This window comes from Pseudophryne corroboree, chromosome 6 (assembly GCF_028390025.1).
Source record: "Pseudophryne corroboree isolate aPseCor3 chromosome 6, aPseCor3.hap2, whole genome shotgun sequence".
NCBI lineage: Eukaryota > Metazoa > Chordata > Amphibia > Anura > Myobatrachidae > Pseudophryne > Pseudophryne corroboree.
In genome coordinates, this window is record NC_086449.1 from 821,461,474 (window position 1) to 821,487,432 (window position 25,959).

The 25,959-nt window shown below is 47.7% G+C and overlaps 1 protein-coding gene across 3 annotated transcripts in view; it reads right to left on the minus strand.

Moving 5' to 3' along the window:
• Positions 1-16,352: 16,352 nt before the first annotated feature.
• The window catches only part of IPO8 (importin 8), a 95,610-nt gene continuing 86,003 nt past the window's right edge, over positions 16,353-25,959 (minus strand). For all 3 annotated transcript variants that reach the window (XM_063929177.1, XM_063929178.1, XM_063929179.1), the window contains exons 21-26: positions 24,857-24,952; positions 23,366-23,586; positions 22,710-22,915; positions 21,574-21,774; positions 17,984-18,100; positions 16,353-16,910 (exon numbers count right to left, since the gene is read on the minus strand). In XM_063929177.1, coding sequence (XP_063785247.1) covers positions 16,840-16,910; positions 17,984-18,100; positions 21,574-21,774; positions 22,710-22,915; positions 23,366-23,586; positions 24,857-24,952 — 912 coding nt within the window. In that variant the 3' untranslated portion in view covers positions 16,353-16,839. The remainder of the gene's footprint in view (positions 16,911-17,983; positions 18,101-21,573; positions 21,775-22,709; positions 22,916-23,365; positions 23,587-24,856; positions 24,953-25,959) is intronic.

Below are 25,959 nucleotides of genomic sequence, written 5' to 3' on the forward strand. Positions count from 1 at the left end.
CTTTACGCACATGCTGCAACAGAGACCACCCCAGTGGTACATCCATGCGTCCGCATACGCAAGGACTGAGACACCCACTGTCGGCATCAGTAGGCCCAGAAATACAGGCTGGCTCGTCTTTGTATGCCAACATTAGTTGCACCATTGAAACTTCCCCCAGACTTTTTGATTGGATAAGCATCTGTGTGTGCAGCCGCTTTCACCGACAGTCCCATAACACGCCCATATAACAAACCATCTTGGTACGTGCGCTCAGCAACCTCCCAGTTACCGGCCAGTAACATTTTTCTAAGACCGCTCTGATTCTGCGCATCTCATTGCAACAGCACCTTTGTACATACTCTGTGTAACCATGCATCGTAAGAATTAGGGATTTTCGTGCACATGCAGTAGCAGATAAAATCGCTGAGGTACGTGAAAAAAGGCATTGCCCCACAGCTCGGAAGCCGACCCTCAATGTATACATCACACCATGCTTTACAGAAACCAGTGATTATCTGCATGCAAAGCATTTAATAGCCATAACTTCAGTGCAGTCACATCCAGTTAATATCTACCAGCCATGATTTTATTTTCTTCCTAATTCAGATTTATAGGTACAGCCATGGGTACCAAACAAAGCCCTTCTTATGGGCAACTAGTGTATGATGCAAGCAAAACACCTCAGTACATTTAAATTAGCTACTTACACGTGCCTCTGCTCAATCTCGATCATTGTGAAAATGTTTGGGGAGATACTGGTTATGGAGACACCTAGAATATGCCACACTACTAAGAGCTGAGTAACCCCAGCCCTGCATAATTATATGTGTGGTGATCACTAGGATGCGCGATACTAGTTGTATGCAGACAGCAGATATTGTATTTGATGAAAGCGCTTCAACAATGTTTCATGTACTTGATTGGCTACATATAAGGACACCTACACTAGCAAAGTCCTTTTTTAATCTTGCAGATTCAATGGTAAAAATAGCCTGGGCCTTTTTTTGTGTTTGATCCACAGGCCAAATGTTGCTAGTTTTCCCCTTCCTGTCCTCCAGCAGCTGCAGATCTTCACTACACTCTAATTTTATTTATATAGCATTTTTCTCCAGAAGAACTCGAGGTGCTTTTCAACAATCATGTACATACAGAGGGTTAGATATGCAGGAAACAGAAACCATGAACATAATACAGGGTTGACGCAACCATTTTGTGTTCTAAATTCCATGCATTGTCCCTCCTACCACGTAAGAGTGCCAGGCAAGGCAGCCATTTTGAATGCACTACATGGTTACACTGGGTGGAATAAGCAATGCCTGAAAGAAGACACATAGTGGGAGAGCTACAGAATACTAAAGTGAGATGCAGGATATTTACAAAATCATTGAATTCCTGAATTGTTCACCCAACTGACGAGTGTACCAGATGAGGCAGCCATATTGGGTGCACTACATAGGGTGCAATGTGTGAGGAAAGCAGTACAAATATGGGGAAATGAAGTCACTAACAAGATACCCACTTGTTCATACTGCTCAGAAAAGTAGCAGCCGAGGAAGCCATCTTGGGTGCACTACATGGGTTACCGTCTGTAGGATGAGCGATTAGAGTTGAGTAAAGCACCTCTAAATCTGGGTACACACATAAAGATTTATCTGTCTGGTGTGTACAAAAATGTGGTCATGTATGGGTTCAAATGGTCAACATAACAGTCGACACAACATATGGTCGACATGAGTTTTGGGGGATATTTTTTTCTTCATTTTGAGGACTTCACACTTTACCATCTGCGCAGACTACATTTCAGAACGATAACCTTGCCCGAAGCATCCCATGAAAGGGGATGCAGTGCACTAATTGGGGGTCCACGTGCCGGAGGGGAAATTTGGACACCAAAAAATCAATGTCGTCCTTTTCATGTGCCGACCATTCCCACGTCGACCGTGTGCATGTCAAACATTTGGTGTCGACCTTCTGACCGTCGACACTTTGATCCAAACCCGGGAGAATCATCTCTCGGAGGACTGTTGGAGATGGGAAGATTTTCCAGCTCACGGGGTTTCCGCTCAGTCACAGGGAAAAGAGCGTTGTGCCACCTCTTCTGGGGTATATTGTCGCTGTGCTAGTACTCTCCACCGTGTAATGTGATAGGGGGAGGGATACGCCTTGCAGACAGCGACCACCGGTCTGGGCCTTTTGCCAGCACCTGCCGGGGCTGTCACGTAGGGTTCTCCACTCCATACAGGCCAGTTGTAGCTCGTCTCAGCCACTGTGGCCTTTCTGTGGCTCCCCCACGAGTCTCCTTCTTGCTGACTCTGTGGGACTCCTGCGTCCGGGCACGGCCTGGGGTGTGTGATGCCGCCCTATCTTGTGATTAACTTGATCTTTCATTGCTCTGTGGTCTCATTGCCACAGCTTTCCTTCAGACTCGCAGTATGACCAATGTTATATGAATTAGGGTAATTTACAGCAATGTCTTTCCTCTGTGTAAACTTGGAGCATCCACAGCACAGGGTATGAATACTTATGCACAAAACATTTTTCAGGGTGTTTTTATTTTACAAAATCCGCAGACAAATAATAAGATTTTACTCACCGGTAATTCTATTTCTCGTAGTCCGTAGTGGATGCTGGGGACTCCGTAAGGACCATGGGGAATAGACGGGCTCCGCAGGAGACTGGGCACTCTAAAGAAAGATTCAGTACTATCTGGTGTGCACTGGCTCCTCCCTCTATGCCCCTCCTCCAGACCTCAGTTAAGGAAACTGTGCCCGGAAGAGCTGACATTACAAGGAAAGGATTTTGGAATCCAGGGTAAGACTCATACCAGCCACACCAATCACACTGTACAACTTGTGATAAACTTACCCAGTTAACAGTATGAACAACAACTGAGCATCACTCAACCGATGCTACATAACCATAACCCTTTGTTAAGCAATAACTATATACACGTATTGCAGAAAGTCCACACTTGGGACGGGTGCCCAGCATCCACTACGGACTACGAGAAATAGAATTACCGGTGAGTAAATTCTTATTTTCTCTAACGTCCTAGTGGATGCTGGGGACTCCGTAAGGACCATGGGGATTATAACAAAGCTCCCAAACGGGCGGGAGAGTGCGGATGACTCTGCAGCACCGAATGGGCAAACACCAGGTCCTCCTCAGCCAGGGTATCAAACTTGTAGAATTTTGCAAATGTGTTTGAACTAGAGATGAGCGCCTGAAATTTTTCGGGTTTTGTGTTTTGGTTTTGGGTTCGGTTCCGCGGCCGTGTTTTGGGTTCGAACGCGTTTTGGCAAAACCTCACCGAATTATTTTTGTCGGATTCGGGTGTGTTTTGGATTCGGGTGTTTTTTTTCAAAAAACACTAAAAAACAGCTTAAATCATAGAATTTGGGGGTCATTTTGATCCCAAAGTATTATTAACCTCAAAAACCATAATTTACACTCATTTTCAGTCTATTCTGAATACCTCACACCTCACAATATTATTTTTAGTCCTAAAATTTGCACCGAGGTCGCTGTGTGAGTAAGATAAGCGACCCTAGTGGCCGACACAAACACCGGGCCCATCTAGGAGTGGCACTGCAGTGTCACGCAGGATGTCCCTTCCAAAAAACCCTCCCCAAACAGCACATGACGCAAAGAAAAAAAGAGGCGCAATGAGGTAGCTGTGTGAGTAAGATTAGCGACCCTAGTGGCCGACACAAACACCGGGCCCATCTAGGAGTGGCACTGCAGTGTCACGCAGGATGGCCCTTCCAAAAAACCCTCCCCAAACAGCACATGACGCAAAGAAAAAAAGAGGCGCAATGAGGTAGCTGACTGTGTGAGTAAGATTAGCGACCCTAGTGGCCGACACAAACACCGGGCACATCTAGGAGTGGCACTGCAGTGTCACGCAGGATGTCCCTTCCAAAAAACCCTCCCCAAACAGCACATGACGCAAAGAAAAAAAGAGGCGCAATGAGGTAGCTGTGTGAGTAAGATTAGCGACCCTAGTGGCCGACACAAACACCGGGCACATCTAGGAGTGGCACTGCAGTGTCACGCAGGATGTCCCTTCCAAAAAACCCTCCCCAAACAGCACATGACGCAAAGAAAAAAAGAGGCGCAATGAGGTAGCTGTGTAAGATTAGCGACCCTAGTGGCCGACACAAACACCGGGCCCATCTAGGAGTGGCACTGCAGTGTCACGCAGGATGTCCCTTCCAAAAAACCCTCCCCAATCAGCACATGATGCAAAGAAAAAGAAAAGAAAAAAGAGGTGCAAGATGGAATTGTCCTTGGGCCCTCCCACCCACCCTTATGTTGTATAAACAGGACATGCACACTTTAACCAACCCATCATTTCAGTGACAGGGTCTGCCACACGACAGTGACTGAAATGACGGGTTGGTTTGGACCCCCCCCAAAAAAGAAGCAATTAATCTCTCCTTGCACAAACTGGCTCTACAGAGGCAAGATGTCCACCTCATCTTCACCCTCCGATATATCACCGTGTACATCCCCCTCCTCACAGATTATCAATTCGTCCCCACTGGAATCCACCATCTCAGCTCCCTGTGTACTTTGTGGAGGCAATTGCTGCTGGTCAATGTCTCCGCGGAGGAATTGATTATAATTCATTTTAATGAACATCATCTTCTCCACATTTTCTGGATGTAACCTCGTACGCCGATTGCTGACAAGGTGAGCGGCGGCACTAAACACTCTTTCGGAGTACACACTTGTGGGAGGGCAACTTAGGTAGAATAAAGCCAGTTTGTGCAAGGGCCTCCAAATTGCCTCTTTTTCCTGCCAGTATAAGTACGGACTGTGTGACGTGCCTACTTGGATGCGGTCACTCATATAATCCTCCACCATTCTATCAATGTTGAGAGAATCATATGCAGTGACAGTAGACGACATGTCCGTAATCGTTGTCAGGTCCTTCAGTCCGGACCAGATGTCAGCATCAGCAGTCGCTCCAGACTGCCCTGCATCACCGCCAGCGGGTGGGCTCGGAATTCTGAGCCTTTTCCTCGCACCCCCAGTTGCGGGAGAATGTGAAGGAGGAGATGTTGACAGGTCGCGTTCCGCTTGACTTGACAATTTTGTCACCAGCAGGTCTTTCAACCCCAGCAGACCTGTGTCTGCCGGAAAGAGAGATCCAAGGTAGGCTTTAAATCTAGGATCGAGCACGGTGGCCAAAATGTAGTGCTCTGATTTCAACAGATTGACCACCCGTGAATCCTTGTTAAGCGAATTAAGGGCTGCATCCACAAGTCCCACATGCCTAGCGGAATCGCTCCGTGTTAGCTCCTCCTTCAATGCCTCCAGCTTCTTCTGCAAAAGCCTGATGAGGGGAATGACCTGACTCAGGCTGGCAGTGTCTGAACTGACTTCACGTGTGGCAAGTTCAAAGGGCATCAGAACCTTGCACAACGTTGAAATCATTCTCCACTGCACTTGAGACAGGTGCATTCCACCTACTATATCGTGCTCAATTGTATAGGCTTGAATGGCCTTTTGCTGCTCCTCCAACCTCTGAAGCATATAGAGGGTTGAATTCCACCTCGTTACCACTTCTTGCTTCAGATGATGGCAGGGCAGGTTCAGTAGTTTTTGGTGGTGCTCCAGTTTTCTGTACGTGGTGCCTGTACGCCGAAAGTGTCCCGCAATTCTTCTGGCCACCGACAGCATCTCTTGCACGCCCCTGTCATTTTTAAAAAAATTCTGCACCACCAAATTCAAGGTATGTGCAAAACATGGGACGTGCTGGAATTGGCCCAGATTTAATGCACACACAATATTGCTGGCGTTGTCCGATGCCACAAATCCACAGGAGAGTCCAATTGGGGTAAGCCATTCCGCGATGATCTTCCTCAGTTGCCGTAAGAGGTTTTCAGCTGTGTGCGTATTCTGGAAAGCGGTGATACAAAGCGTAGCCTGCCTAGGAAAGAGTTGGCGTTTGCGAGATGCTGCTACTGGTGCCGCCGCTGCTGTTCTTGCGGCGGGAGTCCATACATCTACCCAGTGGGCTGTCACAGTCATATAGTCCTGACCCTGCCCTGCTCCACTTGTCCACATGTCCGTGGTTAAGTGGACATTGGGTACAGCTGCATTTTTTAGGACACTGGTGACTCTTTTTCTGAGGTCTGTGTACATTTTCGGTATCGCCTGCCTAGAGAAATGGAACCTAGATGGTATTTGGTACCGGGGACACAGTACCTCCAACAAGTCTCTAGTTGGCTCTGCAGTAATGATGGATACCGGAACCACGTTTCTCACCACCCAGGATGCCAAGGCCTCAGTTATCCGCTTTGCAGTAGGATGACTGCTGTGATATTTCATCTTCCTCGCAAAGGACTGTTGAACAGTCAATTGCTTACTGGAAGTAGTACAAGTGGGCTTACGACTTCCCCTCTGGGATGACCATCGACTCCCAGCGGCAACAACAGCAGCGCCAGCAGCAGTAGGCGTTACACGCAAGGATGCATCGGAGGAATCCCAGGCAGGAGAGGACTCGTCAGACTTGCCAGTGACATGGCCTGCAGGACTATTGGCATTCCTGGGGAAGGAGGAAATTGACACTGAGGGAGTTGGTGGGGTGGTTTGCGTGAGCTTGGTTACAAGAGGAAGGGATTTACTGGTCAGTGGACTGCTTCCGCTGTCACCCAAAGTTTTTGAACTTGTCACTGACTTATTATGAATGCGCTGCAGGTGACGTATAAGGGAGGATGTTCCGAGGTGGTTAACGTCCTTACCCCTACTTATTACAGCTTGACAAAGGGAACACACGGCTTGACACCTGTTGTCCGCATTTCTGGTGAAATACCTCCACACCGAAGAGCTGATTTTTTTGGTATTTTCACCTGGCATGTCAACGGCCATATTCCTCCCACGGACAACAGGTGTCTCCCCGGGTGCCTGACTTAAACAAACCACCTCACCATCAGAATCCTCCTGGTCAATTTCCTCCCCAGCGCCAGCAACACCCATATCCTCCTCATCCTGGTGTACTTCAACACTGACATCTTCAATCTGACTATCAGGAACTGGACTGCGGGTGCTCCTTCCAGCACTTGCAGGGGGCGTGCAAATGGTGGAAGGCGCATGCTCTTCACGTCCAGTGTTGGGAAGGTCAGGCATCGCAACCGACACAATTGGACTCTCCTTGTGGATTTGGGATTTCAAAGAACGCACAGTTCTTTGCGGTGCTTTTGCCAGCTTGAGTCTTTTCAGTTTTCTAGCGAGAGGCTGAGTGCTTCCATCCTCATGTGAAGCTGAACCACTAGCCATGAACATAGGCCAGGGCCTCAGCCGTTCCTTGCCACTCCGTGTGGTAAATGGCATATTGGCAAGTTTACGCTTCTCCTCCGACAATTTTATTTTAGGTTTTGGAGTCCTTTTTTTTCTGATATTTGGTGTTTTGGATTTGACATGCTCTGTACTATGACATTGGGCATCGGCCTTGGCAGACGACGTTGCTGGCATTTCATCGTCTCGGCCATGACTAGTGGCAGCAGCTTCAGCACGAGGTGGAAGTGGATCTTGATCTTTCCCTAATTTTGGAACCTCAACTTTTTTGTTCTCCATATTTTATAGGCAGAACTAAAAGGCACCTCAGGTAAACAATGGAGATGGATGGATTGGATACTAGTATACAATTATGGACGGACTGCCACGGTTAGGTGGTATAAAAAAACCACGGTTAGGTGGTATATAATACAATTATGGATGGACGGACTGCCTGCCGAGTGCCGACACAGAGGTAGCCACAGCCGTGAACTACCGCACTGTACACTGGTTGATAAAGAGATAGTAGTATACTCGTAACAACTAGTATGACGACGGTATAAAGAATGAAAAAAAAACCACGGTTAGGTGGTATATATTATAATACAATTATGGTTGGACGGACTGCCTGCCGAGTGCCGACACAGAGGTAGCCACAGCCGTGAACTACCGCACTGTACACTGGTTGATAAAGAGATAGTAGTATACTCGTAACAACTAGTATGACGACGGTATAAAGAATGAAAAAAAAACCACGGTTAGGTGGTATATAATACAATTATGGTTGGACGGACTGCCTGCCGAGTGCCGACACAGAGGTAGCCACAGCCGTGAACTACCGCACTGTACACTGGTTGATAAAGAGATAGTAGTATACTCGTAACAACTAGTATGACGACGGTATAAAGAATGAAAAAAAAACCACGGTTAGGTGGTATATAATACAATTATGGTTGGACGGACTGCCTGCCGAGTGCCGACACAGAGGTAGCCACAGCCGTGAACTACCGCACTGTACACTGGTTGATAAAGAGATAGTAGTATACTCGTAACAACTAGTATGACGACGGTATAAAGAATGAAAAAAAAACCACGGTTAGGTGGTATATATTATAATACAATTATGGTTGGACGGACTGCCTGCCGAGTGCCGACACAGAGGTAGCCACAGCCGTGAACTACCGCACTGTACACTGGTTGATAAAGAGATAGTAGTATACTCGTAACAACTAGTATGACGACGGTATAAAGAATGAAAAAAAAACCACGGTTAGGTGGTATATATTATAATACAATTATGGATGGACGGACTGCCTGCCGAGTGCCGACACAGAGGTAGCCACAGCCGTGAACTACCGCACTGTACACTGGTTGATAAAGAGATAGTAGTATACTCGTAACAACTAGTATGACGACGGTATAAAGAATGAAAAAAAAACCACGGTTAGGTGGTATATAATACAATTATGGTTGGACGGACTGCCTGCCGAGTGCCGACACAGAGGTAGCCACAGCCGTGAACTACCGCACTGTACACTGGTTGATAAAGAGATAGTAGTATACTCGTAACAACTAGTATGACGACGGTATAAAGAATGAAAAAAAAACCACGGTTAGGTGGTATATATTATAATACAATTATGGATGGACGGACTGCCTGCCGAGTGCCGACACAGAGGTAGCCACAGCCGTGAACTACCGCACTGTACTGTGTCTGCTGCTAATATAGACTGGTTGATAAAGAGATAGTATACAATACTACTAATATACTGGTGGTCAGGCACTGGTCACCACTAGTCACACTGGCAGTGGCACTCCTGCAGCAAAAGTGTGCACTGTTTAATTTTAATATAATATTATTTATCATGTACTCCTGGCTCCTGCTATAACAACCTGCAGTGCTCCCCAGTCTCCCCCACAATTATAAGCTTTATATACAATACATTGATGTGCAGCACACTGGGCTGAGCAGTGCACACAGACTGAGTCACTGTGTGACTGTGTATCGTTTTTTTCAGGCAGAGAACGGATATATTAAATAAAACAAACAACTGCACTGTCTCTGGTGGTCACTGGTCACTGTGGTCGTCAGTCACTAAACTCTGTCTGCACTCTCTTCTAATCTACAGTATCACAGCAATCTCTCTCTCTCTCTCTCTCTTCTAAATCTAATCTAAATGGAGAGGACGCCAGCCACGTCCTCTCCCTATCAATCTCAATGCACGTGTGAAAATGGCGGCGACGCGCGGCTCCTTATATAGAATCCGAGCCTCGCGAGAATCCGACAGCGTCATGATGACGTTCGGGCGCGCTCGGGTTAACCGAGCAAGGCGGGAAGATCCGAGTCGCTCGGACCCGTGAAAAAAAAAGTGAAGTTCGTGCGGGTTCGGATTCAAAGAAACCGAACCCGCTCATCTCTAGTTTGAACCCGACCAAGTAGCAGCTCGGCCAAGCTGTAATGCCGAGACCCCTCGGGCAGCCGCCCAAGAAGAGCCCACCTTCCTTGTTGAATGGGCTTTCACTGATTTTGGATGCGGCAATCCAGCCGCAGAATGAGCCTGCTGAATCGTGTTACAGATCCAGCGAGCAATGGTTTGCTTTGAAGCAGGAGCACCCAGCTTGTTGGATGCATACAGGATAAACAGCGAGTCAGTTTTCCTGACTCCAGCCGTCCTGGCAACATAGATCTTCAAAGCCCTGACTACATCAAGCAACTTGGAATCCTCCAAGTCACGAGTAGCCGCAGGCACCACAATGGGTTGGTTCAAATAAAAAGATGACACCACCTTTGGCAGAAACTGCGGACGAGTCCGCAATTCTGCCCTATCCATATGGAAAACCAGATAGGGGCTTTTACATGACAAAGCCGCCAATTCTGACACACGCCTAGCTGAGGCTAAGGCCAACAGCATGACCACTTTCCACGTGAGATACTTTAGCTCCACTGTCTTAAGTGGCTCAAACCAGTGGGATTTCAGGAAACCCAAGACCACGTTAAGATCCCAAGGTGCCACTGGTGGCACAAAAGGAGGCTGAATATGCAGCACTCCCTTAACAAACGTCTGAACCTCAGGCAGTGAAGCCAGTTCTTTTTGAAAGAAAATGGATAGGGCCGAAATCTGGACCTTTATGGACCCTAATTTTAGGCCCATAGTCACACCTGACTATAGGAAGTGCAGGAATCGACCCAGCTGGAATTCTTCTGTAGGGGCCTTCCTGGCCTCACACCAAGCAACATATTTTCGCCATATACGGTGATAATGTTTTGCTGTCACGTCCTTCCTAGCCTTTATCAGCGTAGGAATAACTGCATCCGGAATGCCCTTTTCTGCTAGGATCCGGCGTTCAACCGCCATGCCGTCAAACGCAGCCGCGGTAAGTCTTGGAACAGACAGGGCCCCTGTTGCAATAGGTCCTGTCTGAGAGGCAGAGGCCATGGGTCCTCTGTGAGCATTTCTTGCAGTTCCGGGTACCAAGTCGTTTTTGGCCAATCCGGAACAATGAGTATTGTTCTCACTCCTCTTTTTCTTACGATTCTCAGTACCCTGGGTATGAGAGGAAGAGGAGGAAACACATAGACCGACTGGAATACCCACGGTGTCACCAGTGCGTCCACAGCTATCGCCTGAGGGTCCCTTGACCTGGCGTAATACCTCTTTAATTTTTTGTTGAGGCGGGACGCCATCATGTCCACCTGTGGCAGTTCCCATCGATTTACAATCTGCGTGAAGACTTCTTGATGAAGTCCCCACTCTCCCGGGTGGAGGTCGTGTCTGCTGAGGAAGTCTGCTTCCCAGTTGTCCACTCCCGGAATGAACACTGCTGACAGTGCTTGCACGTGATTCTCCGCCCAATGAAGAATCCTGGTGGCTTCCGCCATTGCCACCCTGCTTCTTGTGCCGCCCTGGCGGTTTACATGAGCGACTGCCGTGATGTTGTCTGACTGAATCAGCACTGGTTGGTCTCGAAGCAGAGGCTCCGCTTGACTCAGGGCGTTGTATATGGCCCGTAGCTCCAGGATATTTATGTGCAGACAAGTCTCCTGACTTGACCACAGCCCTTGGAAGTTTCTTCCTTGAGTGACTGCCCCCCACCCTCGGAGGCTTGCATCCGTGGTCACCAGGACCCAGTCCTGTATGCCGAATCTGCGGCCCTCGAGGAGGTGAGCACCTTGTAGCCACCACAGAAGAGACACCCTGGCCCTGGGGGACAGGGTGATCATCCGATGCATCTGAAGATGCGATCCGGACCACTTGTCCAGCAGATCCCACTGAAAGATCCTCGCATGGAACCTGCCGAAGGGAATGGCTTCGTATGACGCCACCATCTTTCCCAGGACTCGTGTGCAGTGATGCACCGACACCTGTTTTGGCTTTAGGAGGTCTCTGACCAGAGTCACGAGCCCCTGAGCCTTCTCCTCCGGGAGAAACACCTTCTTCTGGTCTGTGTCCAGAATCATGCCCAGGAAGGGCAGACGCGTCGCAGGAATCAGCTGCGACTTTGGAATGTTCAGAATCCAGCCGTGCTGACGCAACACTTCCTGAGAGTGTGCTACGCTGATCAGCAACTGCTCCCTGGACCTCGCCTTTATGAGGAGATCGTCCAAGTATGGGATAATTGTAACCCCTTGCTTCCGAAGGAGCACCATCATTTCCGCCATCACCTTGGTAAAAACTCTCGGTGCCGTGGACGGGCCAAACGGCAACGTCTGGAATTGGTAATGACAGTCCCGTACCACAAATCTGAGGTACTCCTGATGAGGCGGATAAATGGGGACATGCAAGTAAGCATCCTTGATGTCCAGAGACACCATAAAATCCCCCTCTTCCAGGCTTGCAATGACCGCTCTGAGCGATTCCATTTTGAACTTGAATTTCTTCAGATAAATGTTCAGGGATTTTAAATTTAAAATGGGTCTGACCGAACCGTCCGGTTTCAGTACCACAAACATAGTGGAATAGTAGCCCCTTCCCCGTTGAAGGGGGGGAACCTCTACCACCACCTGCTGGAGAAAAAGTTTGTGAATTGCCGCCAACACTATCTCCCTTTCCATGGGGGAAGTTGGTAAGGCCGATTTTAGGTAACGGTGAGGGGGCGTCACCTCGCATTCCAGCTTGTATCCCTGAGACACAATTTGTATAGCCCAAGGATCCACCTGTGAGCAAACCCACTGGTGGCTGAAATGTCAGAGACGCGCCCCCACGGCTCCTGGCTCCGCCTGTGGAGCCCCAGCGTCATGCGGTGGATTTAGTGGAAGCCGGGGAAGACTTTTGTTCCTGGGAACTAGCTGCATGGTGCAGCTTTTTTCCTCTACCCCTGCCTCCGGCAAGAAAGGACGCACCTCTGACCTTCTTGCTCTTCTGAGAACGAAAGGAGTGCATTTGGTAATACGGCGCTTTCTTAGGCTGTGGAGGGACATAAGGCAAGAAATTTGACTTCCCAGCCGTAGCTGTGGAAACTAGGTCCGAGAGACCGTCCCCAAACAATTCCTCACCCTTATAAGGTAAAACCTCCATGTTGTGCCAGAATGTGTATAAACAGACTTCAGGATAGCTTTCTGCTTTCTATCCGCAGGATCCTTTAGGGCGGCCGTATCCTGAGACGGCAGGGCCACCTTCTTAGACAAGCGTGTCAACGCCTTGTCTACCCTAGGGGAGGATTCCCAGCGCAACCTGTCCGTTGGCGGGAAAGGATACGCCATAAGTAATCTCTTGGAAATTATCACCTTCCTGTCAGGGGAATCCCAAGCTTTTTCACATAATTCATTTAATTCATATGTGAAGGGGGAAAAGTCACTTCATGCTTTTTCTCCCCATACATATAAATCCTCTTGTCAGGGACAGGATTTTCCTCAGAAATGTGCAATACATCCTTCATTGCTACAATCATGTAGCGGATGGCTTTAGTCATTTTAGGCTGCAACTTTGCCTCATCGTCATCGACACTGGAGTCAGCTTCCGTGTCGACATCTGTGTCAACTATCTGGGATAGTGTGCGCTTTTGAGACCCTGACGGCCTCTGCGCTGTAGGATCAGGCATGGGTTGAGACCCTGACTGTCCCAAGGTTACAGTTTTATCCAATCTGTTATGCAAGGAGTTTACATTATCATTTAACACCTTCCACATATCTATCCAATCAGGTATCGGCACCGTCGGCGGCGACACCACACTCAGCTCACTTGTTCTGCCTCCACGTATCCTTCCTCATCAAACATGTCGACACAGGCATACCGACACACAGCACACACACAGGGAATGCTCTGACTGAGGACAGGACCCCACAAAGGCCTTTGGGGAGACAGAGAGAGAGTATGCCAGCACACACCCCAGCGCTATATAACCCAGGGATTACACTGTACCTTAGTGTTTACCCCGTAGCTGCTGTTAAATATATCTCTGCGCCTAAATTTATGTGCCCCCCCTCTCTTTTTTACCCTCTATTGCACCTGTATACTGCAGGGGAGAGCCTGGGGAGCGTCCTTCCAGCGGAGCTGTGAAGAGAAAATGGCGCTGGTGTGCTGAGGAAGAAGGCCCCGCCCCCTCAGCGGCGGGCTTCTGTCCCGCTTTAATGTGTAAAAAATGGCGGGGGCTCGGGCATATATACAGTCCCTGACTGTATATATGTCTATTTTTGCCAAAAAGGTAATTAATTGCTGCCCAGGGCGCCCCCCCCCCCCTGCGCCCTGCACCCTATAGTGACCGGAGTGTGCGGTGTGCTGTGGGAGCAATGGCGCACAGCTGCAGTGCTGTGTGCTACCTTAAGTGAAGACAGGAGTCTTCAGCCGCCGATTTCGATGTCTTCATGCTTCTGCTGCTTCTGGCTCTGAGAGGGGGACGGCGGCGCGGCTCCGGGAACGGACGATCAAGGTTAGGTACCTGTGTTCGATCCCTCTGGAGCTAATGGTGTCCAGTAGCCTAAGAAGCGCTACCTAGCTGCCGTGAGTAGGTTTGCTTCTCTCCCCTCAGTCCCTCGTAGCAGAGAGTCTGTTGCCAGCAGAAGCTCTCTGAAAATAAAAAACCTGACAAAATACTTTCTTTTCTAGCAAGCTTAGGAGAGCCCACTAGGAGCACCCAGCTCTGGCCGGGCACAGATTCTAACTGAGGTCTGGAGGAGGGGCATAGAGGGAGGAGCCAGTGCACAACAGATAGTACTGAATCTTTCTTTAGAGTGCCCAGTCTCCTTTGGAGCCCGTCTTTTCCCCATGGTCCTTACGGAGTCCCCAGCATCCACTAGGACGTTCGAGAAAATGGATTAGAAGTTTGAAACTGTACTGTAAAAGCCGACAAGATTCCCAATACAAAATATAGTGTCTGGAACAATATGAAGGTCTCTTGTGCTACAGGAAAATCTGGTGACTTTTTTATAGACGTTGAATACTGTCACGGACACTGTATATGGTCAGGAGTATTAAAGAAAGTCGTCAGCTTTCACTATGATCACATGGGAAACCTTTTTTTCCCCCCACACCAAAAGCCAATTTTTTTTCCATAGTAGGTGTATTAATAACTTGATATTACAATTTGTCTTTAATGTAGACAGTACTATCAATAATATCAGCGGCGGAAAGTAATGGCGTCCGAGAACGCCAGAGGTGCGGAATGGCTGACGATCTCTGACTTTTTAAAGGGGCATTTGCTTACATGGCACGGTTCAGCCTTGTGTTTACCGCAGATCTTTCTTTCAAACTGCACGACTGATCGACTGCAAGACAAAAACAATTCTACCTAAACTCTGCAACAGCCAAAATATTCTAGAACGTCCAGAGTTTTCTGTAGCGAGAACAGCAATGAAAATACATTACACACTGCGGCCCGGATTTATCAAGCCTTGGAGAGTGATAAATTGCACAGTAATAAAGTACCAACCAATCAGCTCCTAACTGTCATTTTTCAAACACATCCTGTAACATGGCAGTTAGGAGCTGATTGGTTGGTACTTTATAAGGTCTGTTTAAACTGGAGCAACTGTTTCTGGAGTTACAGCACCACCATGTGTCCCATAGAGGTTACTGCACTTACAGTATAACATAACGCACTTATAAACAATGCGAGTACTCGTTTTAATGTGTCAGGATGGCCGAGCGGTCTGAGGTGCTGTGTTCAGGTCGCAGTTTCCTCTGGAGGCATGGGTTCAAATCCCACTTTTGACATTGTACTTTCTAAAGGGGCAGACTAGATGGGCCATGTGGTTCTTATCTGCCATCAATTTCTATGGTTAATACTCTTTAAATGAATTTTAGTTGTGCGCGACTCTTAGAGATTAGACTGAGGTTTGGCCTGGTCAACAAATTGCAAAACTTGCAAAAATAGGTATCCTGACCTTGGCCAATTGTCAACATGCAGCGTCGGCAGCCATATTGAGGCGGCACCAGTATTAGTAAGAACGCAGCAGATGCATTAACTGGGAACCAGTGACATTACTCTGGGTCGCAGTGAACAGGTAACATGCATTCTTGTGATTTCTGGTTCATTCTGCAATTATCTCCACTGTAATTAAGAGACTGGGATAATCTGAACCATGAAATGCGCCGTATGTTGTATGTAAAGACATACAGTTGTGCTCATAAGTTTACATACCCTATCCTGTTTTATACAGTTCAATTACCTTTTCCCACAGATCCTTTGACAATTCTTTTGCTTTCCCCATGACTCACAATCCAGACACGTCAGTGCAGCACTGGATGAAAGATGCAAGGGTCTTTCAGGAGTCCAGAAACTCACTGACCTTTTATACACACACACTGATTAAAAGCAAACAGATCACAGGTGAGGATGGTTACCTTTAGTAGCCATTCAAACCCGTTTGTGTCAACTTGTGTGCATGTTATCAGCCCAAAATCTCCAGGGTATGTAAACTTTTGATCAGGGTTATTTGGGTAGTTTCTGTTGTCATTATGATTTAAAAAGAGTAAACACAGTTGTTTGACAATAAATGGCTTCACCCAACCACTAACCATGAGTGAAAGAAAAGTTTGTGAGTTATCATTCATATTCTCTGACAAATGGCCAGAAAATCACAAATTCTGCTAGGGTATGCAAACTTATGAGCACAACTGTATCTGAGCAGCTCACTGTTCGCATAGATATTGCAAATTAACACATTTCTTTATTTAAAGATGAAGACGGAAAGGCTGGCGTTCAGTGTTGCACTGGTCAATTAAAATAGGTTCCCGGCTAGAGACATTTCCTCCCGACTGGCATAACTCCGCCCATCTCTTGGCTCCACGGGGGCGGGGCCAGCAGCACATCAGAGTGGTCACAATCCAGATCCATCACAGACAACTGACAAAACACAGTGAATGGGTAATAGTGCAGAGGCCACAAGAACTGGGTTCCCAGTTCTAGTCCATGAAGCAATAATTTACAATTCTCCTCGGTAAGTTTTTGGTCAGAGCTACGATTATGCTACCAAGAGACCAACCCCCTCGTCAGAACAGTCCATAACAGTGTGTGCCAAGTCTGATGTCACAGAGTGTCCGACGCGGCACCCGGCAAATAATTTATTGTACTCAGCCGTTTGCCCGCAGTCCATGACATAATGTAGATGTCCCAGAGTTCTTTGCAATCCGAAACTCATTGGTCTGTGAGTTGAGAACTGCTCATGCTTTGTGCGGATAGCTGCTGCTGCTCGATCTTTCGGGTTGCTACGGGAAACATACACATTTGTCAATTAAAAAAAAAACTAAATAAAAATCTAACACAATCTTACAACCCCCTTTCATTTGCATACAGTGCCACCAGCACATTATAAGGGATTGCCTGTGCCTGGAGTCGGAGTTATAGAGGAAGGAAACCGGGCATTCTGGGATACGCTTGAAAGCTTTAACTGTTTGGTGCCCGGATTCTCATCCACCACTACAACCCATATGTTCCCTGTGGACCCTTTGTACTCTGCTGAAGAAATGGCCAACAATAAGTAATTAATAAAAAATAATTTAATGGTGGCATCTTCATTTAGCTGGGAAGAAGAATATACTATTGTCCCAGATAGTAGCGCACATTGTGTAAGAGAGACCTAATACAGATGCATTATGTATTTTAAAACAATATGGCGGATGCGAGCAGCATCATTTTATACTGAGGGACCGAGCGTGGGAGAGATGAGCATGGAAGGAAACAACAGTTATGTGGCCGGAATTATACGTCAGCTCCTCGCAACAGCGCCTGCGGTTTTCTATGCGGATTCCCAGGCAAAAGGCGGTAAAGACACGGTTTACTGCAGCGGGATTCAACTTGTGGCCCTCCAGTTGCTGTGGAACCACACATCCCAGCATACCCTGCCACATTTTATTATCTCCTAATAACTAATGCTGGGATATGTAGTTCCTCAGCAGCTGGAGGGCCACAAGCCCCTGGTTTAGTGGAAACGCAGCAATATGGAGACAGTTCACCAACATTCCATTACTAACCACGTTTTGTGGCTTAACATCTATGACGTGGATCACTGATCAACATAAATTTCTAAATCATGTCGGAAGACTGTCTAAAATTGTAATCATGTGACTAGAAGGAGTAAAGGTCCCTGACAGCTACCGGGCGGGATCTCCCTAACACTGATAATGAAGCATAAAGAGAACGGGAAGCTAGGCGTGTAGTCTGATCCAAATGTTACACCCAATATAGAAAATAAAGGAAAAATAACCCAGAAAAGACATGACCATTATCTCTTTATAACAACACACGCACTCCCAGCATACAACACTCTGTGGTCACTGACCGGCTGCACTCTTCCTCTGCTCCGATAATGTATAAATCTCCTGCAGCTGCTTCTTCTGATCATTGCTGAGCGATTCCGTTAGCGAGTGATACCAGGTGGGGTCTCTGCTCTGTATACCTGAGGATGTACAGTATATTACTATCAAGAGTGATACCGGGGGCGGGGTCTCTGCTCTGTACACCTGAGGATGTACAGTATATTACTATCAGAGTGATACCGGGGGCGGGGTCTCTGCTCTGTATACCTGAGGATGTACAGTATATTACTATCAGAGTGATACCGGGGGCGGGGTCTCTGCTCTGTATACCTGAGGATGTACAGTATATTACTATCAGAGTGATACCGGGGGCGGGGTCTCTGCTCGGTATACCTGAGGATGTACAGTATATTACAATCAGAGTGATACCGGGGGCGGGGTCTCTGCTCTGTACACCTGAGGATGTACAGTATATTACTATCAGAGTGATACCGGGGGCGGGGTCTCTGCTCTGTACACCTGAGGATGTACAGTATATTACTATTAGAGTGATACCAGGTGGGGTCTCTGCTCGGTATACCTGAGGATGTACAGTATATTACTATTAGAGTGATACGGGGGGCGGGGTCTCTGCTCTGTATACCTGAGGATGTACAGTATATTACTATTAGAGTGATACGGGGGGCGGGGTCTCTGCTCTGTATACCTGAGGATGTACAGTATATTACTATTAGAGTGATACGGGGGGCGGGGTCTCTGCTCTGTATACCTGAGGATGTACAGTATATTACTATCAGAGTGATACCGGGGGCGGGGTCTCTGCTCTGTATACCTGAGGATGTACAGTATATTACTATTAGAGTGATACCAGGTGGGGTCTCTGCTCGGTATACCTGAGGATGTACAGTATATTACTATCAGAGTGATACGGGGGGCGGGGTCTCTGCTCTGTATACCTGAGGATGTACAGTATATTACTATCAGAGTGATACCGGGGGCGGGGTCTCTGCTCTGTATACCTGAGGATGTACAGTATATTACTATTAGAGTGATACGGGGGGCGGGGTCTCTGCTCTGTACACCTGAGGATGTACAGTATATTACTATCAGAGTGATACCGGGGGCGGGGTCTCTGCTCTGTATACCTGAGGATGTACAGTATATTACTATTAGAGTGATACGGGGGGCGGGGTCTCTGCTCTGTACACCTGAGGATGTACAGTATATTACTATCAGAGTGATACCGGGGGCGGGGTCTCTGCTCTGTATACCTGAGGATGTACAGTATATTACTATCAGAGTGATACCGGGGGCGGGGTCTCTGCTCTGTATACCTGAGGATGTACAGTATATTACTATCAGAGTGATACCGGGGGCGGGGTCTCTGCTCTGTATACCTGAGGATGTACAGTATATTACTATCAGAGTGATACCGGGGGCGGGGTCTCTGCTCTGTATACCTGAGGATGTACAGTATATTACTATTAGAGTGATACGGGGGGCGGGGTCTCTGCTCTGTACACCTGAGGATGTACAGTATATTACTATCAGAGTGATACCGGGGGCGGGGTCTCTGCTCTGTATACCTGAGGATGTACAGTATATTACTATCAGAGTGATACCGGGGGCGGGGTCTCTGCTCTGTATACCTGAGGATGTACAGTATATTACTATCAGAGTGATACCGGGGGCGGGGTCTCTGCTCTGTATACCTGAGGATGTACAGTATATTACTATCAGAGTGATACCGGGGGCGGGGTCTCTGCTCTGTATACCTGAGGATGTACAGTATATTACTATCAGAGTGATACCGGGGGCGGGGTCTCTGCTCTGTATACCTGAGGATGTACAGTATATTACTATCAGAGTGATACCGGGGGCGGGGTCTCTGCTCTGTATACCTGAGGATGTACAGTATATTACTATCAGAGTGATACAGGGGGCGGGGTCTCTGCTCTGTATACCTGAGGATGTACAGTATATTACTATCAGAGTGATACCGGGGGTGGGGTCTCTGCTCTGTACACCTGAGGATGTACAGTATATTACTATCAGAGTGATACCAGGTGGGGTCTCTGCTCTGTATACCTGAGGATGTACAGTATATTACTATCAGAGTGATACCGGGGGTGGGGTCTCTGCTCTGTATACCTGAGGATGTACAGTATATTACTATTAGAGTGATACGGGGGGCGGGGTCTCTGCTCTGTACACCTGAGGATGTACAGTATATTACTATCAGAGTGATACCGGGGGCGGGGTCTCTGCTCTGTATACCTGAGGATGTACAGTATATTACTATCAGAGTGATACCGGGGGCGGGGTCTCTGCTCTGTATACCTGAGGATGTACAGTATATTACTATTAGAGTGATACCGGGGGCGGGGTCTCTGCTCTGTATACCTGAGGATGTACAGTATATTACAATCAGAGTGATACCGGGGGCGGGGTATCTGCTCTGTATACCTGAGGATGTACAGTATATTACTATCAGAGTGATACCGGGGGCGGGGTCTCTGCTCTGTATACCTGAGGATGTACAGTATATTACTATCAGAGTGATACCGGGGGTGGGGTCTCTGCTCTGTACACCTGAGGATGTACAGTATATTACAATCAGAGTGATACGGGGGGCGGGGTCTCTGCTCGGTATACCTGAGGATGTACAGTATATTACTATCAGAGTGATACCAGGTGGGGTCTCTGCTCTGTATACCTGAGGATGTACAGTATATTACTATTAGAGTGATACGGGGGGCGGGGTCTCTGCTCGGTATACCTGAGGATGTACAGTATATTACTATCAGAGTGATACCGGGGGCGGGGTCTCTGCTCTGTACACCTGAGGATGTACAGTATATTACTATCAGAGTGATACCGGGGGCGGGGTCTCTGCTCTGTACACCTGAGGATGTACAGTATATTACTATTAGAGTGATACGGGGGGCGGGGTCTCTGCTCTGTATACCTGAGGATGTACAGTATATTACAATCAGAGTGATACCGGGGGCGGGGTCTCTGCTCTGTATACCTGAGGATGTACAGTATATTACTATCAGAGTGATACCGGGGGCGGGGTCTCTGCTCTGTACACCTGAGGATGTACAGTATATTACTATCAGAGTGATACCAGGGGGCGGGGTCTCTGCTCTGTACACCTGAGGATGTACAGTATATTACTATCAGAGTGATACCGGGGGCGGGCTCTCTGCTCTGTACACCTGTGGATGTACAGTATATTACTATCAGAGTGATACCGGGGGCGGGGTCTCTGCTCTGTATACCTGGGGATGTACAGTATATTACTATCAGAGTGATACCGGGGGCGGGGTCTCTGCTCTGTACACCTGAGGATGTACAGTATATTACAGTCATAGCGATATCGGGGGCGGGGTCTCTGCTCTGTATACCTGAGGATGTACAGTATATTACTATCAGAGTGATACCAGGGGGCGGGGTCTCTGCTCTGTACACCTGAGGATGTACAGTATATTACAGTCATAGCGATATTGGGGGCGGGGTCTCTGCTCTGTACACTCGAGCTGGATGTACAGTATATTACTGTTAGTTATACATGAATCGGATGTACTAAACAATAATATCACATACTTACTAAGCAATGTGTCTGTAAAGAACTGATATTCATCGATGGCATCCTGGCAGTCCAGGGGCGTACTAAATCCTTCAAGTGCCGTCTCCTCCAGAGCTTCATCATCCCAATCCTCATCGTCATCTTCATCGTCGTCTTCCCCCACATTGTCCTGCATGGCCTGACCCAAGCTGTTACATTCTTCCTCATCGCTTGGGATCTCCTCTTAAAAGGATGAACATCATCATCATCAAGGCCTTTGTTTAATCTTTATCCAGGTGTAGTTTAAAACACTCAACAGCATCACAAACCATTTTAGTTAAGAATAATTAATAGGTGGTACGACTTCCCTTCCGATGTCTCTCATAAAGGACAAAGTGTGTCTGAGAGATGGGACTTCTCAGTCCTGAACAAAACATATAAGCAGACCATGTATCATATCCAAGGACTGCCTGCTTGGAATTACTAGGGGTGACGTATCCCTAGTATACCCTCTGGAGGACATCAGCAAATGACATACATATAAACCTTCAAGTGGGAACCTCCGTTCCTCACACCAGGCTAAGCTCAAGGGTGAAGAGGTAGTGATAGAGGATGACCGATCAAGAGATCGACCAGGCAGAAGCACCAGGATGGTCTGGGGGCAATGGGAGCGGTGGAACATCATCTTCTCGGACCTTCTGTAGGGTCATAGGAATAAACGGATACAAGAGCAACAGGTAGACAACTGAAACGGACATGGAAACACCAGTAAAGGGGCAACTTCTGATTTGATCACAAATGGTTGAGTTTAAAGATATGAACCCCCAATCCCCTGTGTCAGTACAGCTCCTCACCCCAGGCAAAGAAGGGTCCACACAAGACCCAGGTTTCAGGACAAGTGACTCCCGTGATGGAAGTGGACAGACGGAAGGGGTGAAGAACACCATGCTCTAAGGGACGGCAGACACTATGAATAAAAAGGGGATCTAGCTCACCGCCCGTCACCTATAAGACCTGCGGAAGGAGCAGAGGGATTATAGCGACCAGTCCCTGTTTTCCTAGTCTCCTTCATCCCATTGGGGCTATACAACTGCTTAAATAGAAAAACAAAAGGAGTCTTGCAAGATAAAACCTAACCCCCCTCCAAACCCTCTGGAGTTACGTACTGCTGCACTTACCGTTTTCCTCTGCCTCACTTTTGGCAACGCGTGCCGCCGTCCGCCGGTCAGGATGCACGCGGTTGGCGCACACTTGCTTTAGACCAAGAAAGAGGAGCAGAATTGAAGGCACAATGACGGAGGCACACGCGCTGACGGCCGGGGGCCTGTTGGGGAGCTCCATCAGAATACTGAGGCCAATGATACACATCTTCCGGTCGTGCAGCCTGTAAGAGAACAGAGCCGGTGACTCACAGACCGGTATCACCGTACCGGAGGACACGCTACGCACTGCTATCTGCGATGCGCAGTTAACAGCAGTCGTCACAATTCAGCCTACCATAAACGACCCCAATCTAGAGTCTCATCAGGTTCTACAATAAATGATGTAGTGACTGCCTACCAGAATTTTCAATCTCTATATTAAAAAGGGGTAAATAATATGGCTCTATATCACCCCCCTGCATCTTTCTGGGTCGAAGAAGTTTTAGCACAGTCACTGGATGGATGTAAAAATGGATTAAGATAAGTACTAAGTAGTTCCTATCGCCACTAAATATTACACTAGGATGTCACTGGCCTGATTAAGAGCTAGGAATAAATCCGGCTACATGGTAGTGCAGTAACGTTGGAGTCACGGGCTGCGATGTAAGCTACAAAAGTGACGCAGTACTTACCCCAGGAAGCAATCGGTATCATTCACCCACTGATTGACAAACTGCGCAGTGATTGGCTCAGAGCTGTGCGGGAACCGGATCTGTTCCAGCGTGTTCAGGAGGAGAGCCGGATTATAGTACAGGGACGCAATGACCACCTGCAGGCACATGGTGCGCAGCTCGCTGGATTTAACGCCGCGCGTTAACCGCTCCAGCACAGCTTCTACAAAGAGCGGGATACACTGAAGAGAAATAATTATATCTCTCAGGAAAAAATCATAATGCAACACCCCCACCACCACATAATTAGCATTTAATCCCATTGTTTACTGGTTATATCAACTCTTGTAATTTATGGTGGTGCTATATCAAGTTGTGACTGAATTAGGATACAAAACATTCATTAAGTAAGGTGAAATGCGCAAGTCAAGGCAGTCTGACCCTGCCAGCGCGGCATCCCATTACATACTGTATCGGTACACAGAGAGAAAGCAGACGCACAAGAGGGAGTGCACAGACTGTCTGCATTGTCTTCATTGTAGAAAGCTAAACAGTTTTGGATGAGAAATAACATCCCGTCCACCTCGTTTTCTCATGTTGGATGCCTCGTTCAAGGATGAAAACACCCCACGCTCACTGCCCACAAAACCGAGTACATCTCCTACACACAGTTCTACAACAAAATGTACTAATGCAACCACCAAGTATAAAAGGTTTTATTGAAGATGAATGTTTTAGGGGTCTTCAGAAAAAAACAGACTCTTTCATGCAAAGGTGAAATGGGGCCAAGAAGGTTTTGTTGCCAATCTCCGTCCTGTCTACTAGTCTGCATTGGTCCCTAGCCGGTGAACCTGCTGGCACCTGGATACAATGCTTCCCCAAAGCCGGTAGCCTGAAGACATGTGAATGGGTAAACAGTACAGTATAGGAGGGTGAGACGGGGGGTCCTCCACTCACGAGGGCTTGTATATACACGGATATGAGGGTTATTGCTAATAAAGGGGTCAATTCAATTCAAAGCAAATTGAAAAGCGCTGGGAGTTTGCTCCCGGGACTATTCAATTCATAGCTGATTGACTGCCGACATCAAAATTTCTTCTCACACCCCCGGAGGGGTGCGAGCGGAAATCCAACAAAAGTGCCGGCATGGTGCGGATTCTCAAAAGAAACAGCATCACTCCGGGCAGTTTAGTCGGAAAATACCTGTTCTCCTGACAAAAAACCCTGTTTAGTCCGGAAGAACGGGCATTCTCCGACTTAACATTGCGCTGAAGCTAACTCCCAGCGCTACTCAATTTGCTTTGAATTGAACTGACCCCAAAGTATTAGTAACCTAAAACTGTAAAGACGCAATACACTAAAATCAAGGATATTGCACTTGCAGGACGGGTCAGATGTTACATATGTACCCAAAACACAGACCCTTGGCCGCTGAGTGCTGGAGCCGCTGCACGTATTGGTGCTGTGCTAGAATACATAGAAGAACCTGGATGCTGTGAAGCTCTGTGTTACCTGATCAATCCCTCTCCCTTTGCACTGCAGGATGATGACCTCCAGGAGCTTGGCTGCGTGACACTCTGCGTCTTCCCCGGCTTCTCCCGACAGCACCTGTCGGCAGAGGGTGAGGATGTCTATAAGCCAATTTGCTATACGATTTACAACAAGGTATACAGGGACCATCATGCAGTCCATTCACCAGCTCGCACAGGCGTATCTCACAGCCTGGCTCCCTGTGTGCACGGCTGGGAAACGTTTGGAAAAAGACCACCCTAAGCGTTTACCTTAGATAATGACTGTCAGTGGGGATGATGTTTAAATAAAGCTACAGGGAATTGAATATACCGCTGATGGACTATTTGGGCCCGAGTAAGAGGTGGAGGCACTGCCGATGTTGGACGTAGTGGCAACAATTGGTATTACTGCGCCAAGGACGCGGACAATGGGCGTCTCAGTCGTCACACAATCGGCCGTGCGAGCGGGATTTGTATAAAGTAGCAATCGCCAATAGACATGACTGCTGTCGCTTCTCTGTCCAACTCTAAATCAGGCCCTTTATATTTGTATTTATTTTCGTAAATGTACAATTGTCTAACGCACGGCGGTATAACGCTCCACACATACTGTAATAGGATTAGAGACTGGGGTAAGATCCAGAACAGAGGTGAAAGTTCTCACGGAAACTGTACATGACCCTGAGCAAAATGAATTAAGTCAAATGCTTCCTACTCGAATCCTCTGGACAGAAACGCCTGCCAATGAATCAGTTTGACTGAGGAAAAAAGTCAATAAGCACCCAAAAAATTTTGCCCACAAAAGAAGGGAAGGGGGGAGGGGTGTTGGGGTGGGGCGCAATTCTTGAAACCTTTTTCACCATTTTTTTCCGGCCAATTCAATTAACCCCCATTTTGGATAAGTTGCCGGACCTGTGTGTTTTTGGGGCCACTTTTTGCGAACATGGGGCATTTTTGGGGGGTTTATTTTCCTGTCTGCCTCCGGCAGGTGGAATAAAAATACCCGAAGAGTGCCACCTTTGGGGCTAATTGGATAGCCTCCGGGGGGATCAATTAGCCGCAGGGCATTACTGTGGCTAATTGAATATCCCAATGAGTGTCAGT